The following is a 9,424-nucleotide window of genomic DNA, read 5'->3' on the forward strand; positions in this document are numbered from 1 at the left end:
TCCTCCTCCTCCTCCTCTTCCTCCTCCTCCTCCTCTTCCTCCTCCTCCTCTTCCTCCTCTTCCTCCTCCTCTTCCTCTTCCTCTTCCTCCTCCTCCTCCTCATAGTGTGCTCTGGTGATATACACCTTTAGTTCCAGAAGTTTGGAAGCAGCCAAACTTAGCCATCTCTAAGTTTGAAGCCAGTTCAATCAAGTTCCAGGACAGCCAGGATGGCACAGTGGGACTCTGTCTCCAAAAACAAAAACAAAAAACAAAAAAAAAACAAACAAAACTAAAACAAACAAACAAAAAATACAAAAACAAAACATGGGCATGACCTATAATCCCAAGCACTTGGGAGGCAGAGGCAGAAAAGTTGCAAGTTCAAGAACAGCCTGAGCTACATACAAGAAGTCCTGTCTATATTAAAAGCGCAGTTAGCAACCAGTGCCTGGGGAGGTCATAAAGGAACTAAATTGACATAGCACTGAAATGACGTCAGAACATGTATGTCTATAACCCAAAGACAAATGCTTCTCTCAGCCTTAATGAGAGAGACCTCTCTTTACAGTGCACAGTGGGGAATGCCATATACTAAGTGCTTCTAGATGTCACTGCTAAGACCTGAGTGCTAAAGACACAATCAAATACACATATGACGATAAATTATGATTATGCAACTTCTCACCTTTTCAAAGACTGTCCCATCCAGGTAGGGGTACACATGAAAAGCCCCTCTTATCTTCTTCACTCCTGGATACAGGAGCGGGACCATGTTGACGTAAGCCACACCATGAAAGGAAAGCTGGTTTTCGTCATCGATCTAAGGAAATATGAGCAAGAGTTGTTACAGCTACAGAGCAGAGGGGCATATGGTGTAAAATACAGACTCAGAGATCTAAGATTTGTTCTAGAAACAAGCTCTGTTAAGCAAGTAGTTGTGTATCTTTGCTCAGTGACAGACACTTTGGGACCTGGTGTCATTTCCAGAGTGGGTTTAACAACTACTGAGGTAAAGCACATTAGCAGGGTTAATGAGGTAAAGGCCGTAGTCAAGTCAACACATATTCGACTGAATTGATACTATAAATACTCAACCAAAAAGTCCATTTCAGCAGATCACTTCTTAGGAGAAAAGTAAAATTTTGTAAACAAAGATAACAGAATTTAAGATAATCAAATGGCCTGGCTCAGACTGTATTTTAGAGTTCTGTAACAGAAGCAGAACCTTCCAGAGCTTTATTATGGCTTCTGACCAGCATGTTTTGGCATATTTCCTCAGCTGACAGGACATGCTTTGCTGAGAAAGTGTCTCTTTTTGTATCCAGGTTCCAAAGAGCACTTTCCTTGGTCAGCAACTCCTGCCACCGACTAAGGACCACAAACAAGGCTGCCTTGTATTTGCAAGACCCAATTCCATCCAAACTTTCACTGCAAAGATAAAGTGCTTGCCAACGAACACATTCTAATGTCATTTTGCCATAAAATATGTTAATGGAAAATCAAATTTTAGAGAAAGCAACAATTCCAAGCTTAAAAGTAATCTCTTTAAATTTGACTACTGTAATAACTGTTAGATGCGAGATGAAAAAAATCCTTTGTTTCCATCATAATATTTCATGGCTTTGATATCTAAAGGATGTTAACAAATATATATTGTAATAAAAGAGGGAAATAGTTACATGCTGATATAACTATTCTGTTTAAGATAGAGTAGGGTTTCCTCATTTAAAAACTCTTTGGCGGGGGCTGGAGAGATGGCTCAGCGGTTAAGAGCACTGACTGTTCTTAACTGTTCTTCCAGAGGTCCTGAGTTCAAATCCCAGTAACCCCATGGTGGCTCACACCCATCTGTAATGGGATCTGATACCCTCTTCTGGGGTGTCTGAAGAGAGCTACAGTGTACTTACATATAATAAATGAGTAAATCTCTTTAAAAAAAAAAAACTCTTTGGGGGGTGGCTCAGGGGACACAGTGGTTGCCCCACAAGTGTGAGGACAGAAATCTGGATCCCAGCACACCCATAAATGCTGATCATGGGGAGCAACCCACTGGAATCCCAACACTGGTGCTGGGTAGGCTGGGACAGGAGATCCCAGAGCAGGCCAACTAGCTAGACTAGCTCAAGTGGGGAGCTCTGACTTAAAGGTAAGAGACTTGGCTGTAACATAGAAGGTGGGTGGCCGTCAAGGAAAACGTAGTGTCAACCTCTGGCCTCAACATACTAGTGCACACATGTGCACATGCACTCACATGCACATGTACACCCACACACGTACACTCATATATACACACACACATTACACACATAACTAGCATTTCAAATGATTTTCAGGGGTTGGCATGGTGTCACATGCCTTGAATCCCAGCACTCTAGAGACAGAAGCAGGAGGATCTCTGTGAGTTTGAGGCTAGCCTGATCTACATAGTGAGTTCCAGGACAGCCAGGGCTATGTAGAGAGATTGTGTCTCAAAAGCAAAACAACAGCAACAACAATCAGCAGGAGAGATGGCTCAGTGGTTAAGAGCACTGTCTGCTCTTCCAGAGGACTTGGGTTCAATTCCCAGCACCCATATGACCGCTCACAACTGTCTCTCATTCCAGTCCTAGGGGATCTGATACCCTAACACAAACATACATGCAGGCAAGACACTAATGCACGTAAAATGAAAATAAATAAGCCAGGCGTGGTGGCACACACCTTTAATCCCAGCACTTGAGAGGCAGAGGCAGGCGGATTTCTGAGTTCGAGGCCAGCCTGGTCTACAGAGTGAGTTCCAGGACAGCCAGGGCTGTACAGAAAAACGCTGTCTCGAAAAAACCAGAGAGAGAGAGAGAGAGAGAGAGAGAGAGAGAGAGAGAGAGAGAGAGAGAGAAGAAAAACGCTGTCTCGAGAAAACAAAACAAAAATAATAAATAAATAAATAAATAAATAAACAAAACAACACAAACCATTCTCATTATATACATTCACAGTATGCAGCACTGTGTTACATCAGGACATGGTCAGTCACAAATGTGTGTGCACACAGCCCTCCCTCCCCCTCCCCTTCTTCCCTTTAGTTCTTCTTGTCCCCTAATTGGTGTTGTTTCTACTTTCAAGTCACATGTACAGACATAACTTTAATCTAGGTGAAAATGAGTAATATAGTTCAATCTAGTTAATTTAGACTTACTGACAGGATGTGTTAGACTGCTTGTTAATGTGATAGGATTCATAGAAAAACCACGATTCTGGAAAGACAGTGTTTCATGAGCATGGAACATGTGCTGTATCATTTTTTTCCTGTATATGTCTCTTTATTACTCCTTGTGTATAAATTCCATGAGGGTAGGGGTCATTCAGTAGACTGCCATTTAAAATGATCATGGTACCAAAAGGGAATCTCACATCTTTAAAGCCATTCCTCTGTGGATGAACACCTGGGCTGGTTCCACAGCTGTACTGCTGTGAACTGTGCAGTAATAAACACGATGGGCCAGCATGTCTGGGATGCGTTGACTTGGAGTCATTTGGGCAAATACTCAGAAGTGGTACAGTTAGGACATGCGAGATCTATTTTTAGTTTTTAAGGGACCTCCATGCTGATTTCCATGAGGACTGATGAGTTTCCACCCTGACCAGTAGTGGATAGGGGTGCCTTTCGTTTGTTATGGTGGTAACAGTTTTGTTACAGAAAAAAAGCCTTTTCAAAACCAAATCAAATAACTTAGATGCTTGATAAGGGCCTGCTATTAGTTGTGTGCTATGCTAGGTTTGTACAGACTATAAAAGTAGACTACTGAATGGCCCCTACCCTCACGGAATTTACACACATGGAGTAAGGGTGAGACAGAGATAGGAAAAATGATACAGCACATGTTCCAGGCTCACAAAAATCCTGTCTTTCCAGAATCGTGGTTTATCTATGAATCCTATTACTTAACAATCAGCCTAACAACTTTTGTAGGTAAGTCTAAGTTAACTAGATTGAACTATATCATTCATTTTGACCTAGATAAAAATGAGTATTTCTTATGGTACCTATTACTGTAATACAGGGTCAGGGGAAGTATCTGAAAACAAGGCTTGAACAAGTATTTGTGAGCAACAGGGGACTTCAGTGGCCAATCATCCTGGGAAAGGAGCTATCAGTACATACACTAAGAAAGCCCTAGGCAAAGACCCACGAATGGGTCGCATGTGGGGAAATAGCCACTTAAGACTGGGTTGGACACAGAGAGACACAGAGACTCAGAATAACAGACAGGATTTGATAGGTCACTTCTAATTTTAAAAACTTGAGGGGAAGGCTCTCTCTGTTGTCTAGGCTGCTCGCCAACTCCGGATTGAAAATGATCCTTGTCTCAGTCTCCCAGTGCTGGGAACCACAGGCAGAAGCCACCACACCCATTTTATTTTAGGGATCCGCATGTTTACCTTCTCAAGTTTGCCTGGTTTGGCTTTCGGCATGACGATCGAAGGCACTCTTGTGATCTCCACAGGCCAGAGTCGGCAATCAGCAATTCGCTTCTGTAAACTGCAAATTAAAAACTATCAGCCCTGTCTGCAAATGCAAATGGTAGAGCTTAGAAGGAATGCTTTTCTGTTTTTAGGAAATCATGAGTAAAATGATCTGGGGACATGGCTCAGTTGGTCAAGTGAGTGCTTGCCTAGTCCTGGGTTCAGTTCAAAGTAAGTACTAAAAATAAAATCTATTGCTTAGAAAGTAATGGAATACATGTGATGTGTGTGTGTGTGTGTGTGTGTGCGCGCGCGCGCGCGTGTGCACGTGTGTGCATGTGTGTATGCGCGTGCGTGCGCAGGCATGAGAGAGACAGAGACAAGAACAAAGAGGCAGTGAATATCTGTCTTATTAGGGCAGATGGCTTTATATTTGCTTGTGAGACGGTCTCACTAGTATAGCCAGTTTGGTTTCAAACTTAGAACCCTTCTGCTACAAGTTCCTGAGAACCTGAATTATAGATGTCCACCACCATGCCTGGCTACGTTGCTGATATATATATAATTTTGAATCATGTGTATGTGCGTGTCTCTGTCTGGGTTATGTGCATGTCAGTTCGGTGCCTGCGGGTGGCACTGGATGACCTAGATCTGGAGCCCCTCCAAGTTGCGAGCTGTCTGACGTGGGTGGCAGTACTGAGCAAGTGTCTTTAATCTTAGCCCTGCTCGACAGACGTCGGAGAGCTGGAAACTCTGGTCAGCCTAGCCTCATGCACATGGGGAGACCCTGTCTAAATAAGCACACACAGAGAAGACTGTGATGGTTAATCTCGTCAAGTTGGCAGGACTTACATTTACCAACCCTGGATGTATTTCCTAGGATGTTTCTAGACAGGTTTAACTGGACAAGGAAGAACCACACTGACAGAATGTGGCTGGTGGCACTTGGAAAGCTGAGGTCTCTACCTGAATAAGCCTTCACCTTCCTCTGCTCCCTGGCACCATCCGCTGTCTCAGCTCCTAACTTCCCACCATGATGAACAAAATCAACCTTTTTTCCTCCTGAAGATGCTCTGGGTGAGCATTTTATCATAGCACTAAGTAAGTGATACAAAAATGTTTGCATTCTTTGAACTATAAGTGTCATGTCTAGTGAATTACCCCAAAGTTGGCAAAAATGTTTATTTTTACTGTGGTTGAGTGGACTTCCAGCTCAGACACAGCTATAAAGTGTCTTTGCTGTACTTACAGCAAGAAAAAAAGCTGGTCAAATTGAAAATTGAACTTTTCCCCCTTAGTTCCACAAGAGAGTTAAGGTAAAGGGAAAATTGTGACCTGAAATTTGGAGAGGTGGATCAGAGCTGAGATCCACTTTACTGATAGCTAAGGCCAGTACAGTATCAGGGGTGGGGGGGAACCCATCAATTGCAGCTTTTATAAATTATTTGAGACTAAGAGTTAAAAAAATTCCAGGGTACCCAGATATAAGTGATACCTGTTCTAAATGCAGGAGCCACGCAGGAGAAAATCTCCTGCTTCAAGAAGGGATGGAAAGTAAACGGCTTGAAATGCTCACCAGGGTTGGTTTGTTTGAGGCAGGGTCTCACCTGGAACTTGCTCTGTACACCAGGCTGGCCTCAGACTCACAGACTGAGTTCTACCCCTGTCTCCCCAGTGCTGGGATTGAAGGTGTCCACAGTTGGGAGTGTCCTTTGTAAGAAAGGCTTGATCTTTAAGGGAAACTACCAGAGCTTTGTGTTCTGAGAAGACAGTCAGCTACACAATTCTACCTCTGCCCAGTTTGGGAAGGAGGCAAAAAGAACTATGAACCCTTCTGAGAACAACAGCCTAAGGACTTAAAACCACTAAAACACACAGAACCATTCCCACCCCCAAACCTGCAGCCACAGCAACAGGGCTCCAGCAGAAGCACAGACTTTAGCTGAGAGCTGCAGAACAGAGCCCCATCCTGAGAGGTGCTCTTAGGTTAGCCCAAAGACGACAGGCAAGGGAAATTACCCAGCGGCCCGTGGCATGGCTACAATAAATACTCACTCCATCTGACTCCTGAACAGATCAGGGCCAAACCACACACACACACACACATACACACACACACACACACACACACAAAACCCCTAATCCTTGAATTCCTATTTCCTCAACTATAACACCCAGATGCCAACATTAAAGAGGGCCAGTGGTTCAGTGGGGCCCTCATGGTGGAAGAAAATAGACCCCAACAGGTTGTCCTCTGATCCCACACATGAGGAAGTGGGGCTTCACAAAATTTGATGCAGATGAAATTGAAGGCATGGTAACTCAGAAGCAAGTGTCATCCGTGATGTCTGTGGGGTCAAGTTATCCCCAGCCATGGACCCTGGATGCGAGGCAGGCCCTGTACTCCTGAAGGTTCTACTGTGTTGTTACCCCACCAAACATGTTCACTAGTGGGTTTCATACCCAGTCAAAAACCTGGCTGTGCTCACTACGACTATCCTGCAAAGGAGAAATAACGGGGTTTTTCTCAGATAGAAAACCAGCCAGCAGCCCTGACCTGTGGAGAAAAGCTGTACATGTGCATTAATGAGCAGATAAGAAGCACTAAACGTTTCAGAGAAACGAAGTACCGAGTCACAGATTCAAATCCATAGAACACGAGGAAAACACCCAAACATTTCATAAATTAAAACAATTAAAACCTTGCCTTCTTCTTAAGTGATCTAGTGGATGAGTAAGTGCTCAAACTAATATGAGCAACAGTTTATCCTCAGTAAAATCAAATCCATCAACATGACCAGGTAGGGAACCAGAAGAATACCTCTGAAATACCAGTCCAACTCTTTTATTATTATTAATAAGTATTACACTATTCTGGGGAACAATGTTTTTAAAAGCCAGAGCTGAGGTCTGTGATGGCAGGCACACTGGCGACCCTTGGTTCCTCAACCGTAACTAGCTCTCTGTAGCAGAGACAGATGGTCATGTGTAGCGTGTCAAGCCTCCTGTCTCTCCTTAGTGATATGATGATTCGGGCTGGGTGACAATGTATCCAGCTAAAACGATGTATTTTCTAGCATCAATTTCATCTAGAGATGACCCATAAGATACAGACAGAGGTTATTAGTTTACTGGAAGGTTCTTGGGGCAGGGCAGACAAAACCCCTAATAACATCTAAGCCACCAGCACATGTGCTTATGAACCCACATGCACTCCCTTCGACCACTTTCTGGGGCAAGCCAGGGCTCCAGCAATCCCTTTGGATTTAACCTTGCACGTTTGAGTGTTTTGCTTGCATGTATGTATGTATGCCACATGCATGCCCAGTGTCCACAGAGGTCAGAAGATGGCCTCTTGGTATTCCCCAGGACTGGAGTTACAGATGGCTGTGGGCTACCATATGGATGCTAGGAATCAAACCTGGGCCCTCTGGAAGAGTAACATGTGCTCTTAACTGCTGGGACGGCTCTCCAGCCAAGCTCATGGGGCATACAGGGCTTCGTGCCCATGGGCATGCGCTAAGGGGACCTGGTGTGTTAAGCACACACAAGGCCGTTCCAAGGAAAGGAGTGCAAAGTGTGCTTTCTGCCAGAAGGCTGGAAAGGACACGTTTTCTAGTCTAGTGGCCTCTTCAAAATCCAGAGCCAGCACTAGACCCTTCTTGTAAATTTGTTTGCCTTAGTCAATCTGTGGAACCTGTCTTTCTGGAAGGTGTCATGGGTACTTAACAGTTTCAATGTAGTCACCTTTGATCTGTATGCAGCTTGCTTTGCTCCTCAAAGAGATTTAGGTAATGCTTTGCTATGCACGTGGGTACTGAGCTGATCTTCACAATAGTTCTTATTATGCTGTGCTTAAATAAACTAAAAACAAACAACTCCTGATGTTTGACCCAATACCAGCTGCGCATCTCCATAGCCTTCCTGCCTCATCTCTCTGCTGCCCATGAACACAGAGCATGCACTGCAGAGACACATGGCACGCACGCACGCAAGCACGTGCTCTAGCAATCTTGACCAATCAGTTCTAGAATTATTTTATGTGAGTGGAAAAGAAATGCTCACCTTGGCGAAGTCTCCATCACTAGGGCTTCTGCTATCAGCAGATAAACAAAATGTCAAGCTGATGCAGACAGAGTGGAAGAGAAAGTTTCAAACAGCCTTAAGGCAAATGTGAACAGCCTGAAGAAAGAGCTTCCCTCCCGGACCCCTGGGGACCCAGGTGGTTGGGGGCAGTCCTTTGCTGTTCCCACCTTGCAACGGCTAAAGGATGGAGGAAGTAGCGACTTTCCAAATCCCAGACAATCCTCTTCTTCGAGCATTCGGCTTGGTTCCTAAATTCCCTGTCCTGTTAAATAATAAGATGGAAGTTTCTCTTCTCTGTGTGCCGGTTGCATTCTGTCAGTCTGTGGGCGTTCTTGTATATGACGCCCACTGCAACTAACTGCTTCGGTCTATGAGAGAACCTACTGATGCAGTCACTGATGAACGCCAAGTGTTTATGCACATAACCTCAGTCAGTGATTCTCAATTCAGAATGTACATTAAAATCATGGAGGAGCTTTAAAAAAAAGATTTCCTAAAGAGTGACAGTGTGTCACTTATTCATTTTTAGTGGAGTCTTGAAAGGAGCTGGGCAGGAATCTATTGCTTGTGACTACAGATGTGATGTGACCAGCTCTCTCAGGACGCCTGTAACGTCCCTGGCATGGCAAGCCGCATCCTGGATTCTGTGAGCTGAACATTCCCTTCCTCTCCGAGTTGCTTGCATCAGAATATTTTGCCACAACAGTAGGAAACGACCCCAACAAACTGTTGTCGTCATCTTAAAATCATTTTCAGGGGCCGAACACAGAGGTGCATCTCTGTTACCCTAGTTCTGAGGAGGCTGAGGCAGGAAGATGAGTTCAAGGCAAACCTAGGCAAATGTGGAGATTCAGTTTCACTTTGTTTGTTTGTTTGTTTTGTTTCTTTCTTTCTTTCCTTTTTTTTTTTTTTT

The 9,424-nt window shown here is 44.2% G+C and overlaps 1 protein-coding gene across 5 annotated transcripts in view; it reads right to left on the reverse strand.

The window, feature by feature from the left end:
• The window catches only part of Cfap70 (cilia and flagella associated protein 70), a 57,918-nt gene that overhangs the window by 31,847 nt on the left and 16,647 nt on the right, over nucleotides 1-9,424 (reverse strand). For all 5 annotated transcript variants that reach the window (XM_021203848.1, XM_021203845.1, XM_021203847.1 and 2 more), the window contains 3 exons: nucleotides 8,679-8,773; nucleotides 4,402-4,501; nucleotides 668-802 (listed from right to left, as the gene is read on the reverse strand). In XM_021203848.1, the coding sequence (XP_021059507.1) occupies nucleotides 668-802; nucleotides 4,402-4,501; nucleotides 8,679-8,773 (330 nt within the window). The remainder of the gene's footprint in view (nucleotides 1-667; nucleotides 803-4,401; nucleotides 4,502-8,678; nucleotides 8,774-9,424) is intronic.

The sequence above is a fragment of the Mus pahari genome, chromosome 8 (assembly GCF_900095145.1).
Source record: "Mus pahari chromosome 8, PAHARI_EIJ_v1.1, whole genome shotgun sequence".
In the NCBI taxonomy this organism is placed as follows: domain Eukaryota; kingdom Metazoa; phylum Chordata; class Mammalia; order Rodentia; family Muridae; genus Mus; species Mus pahari.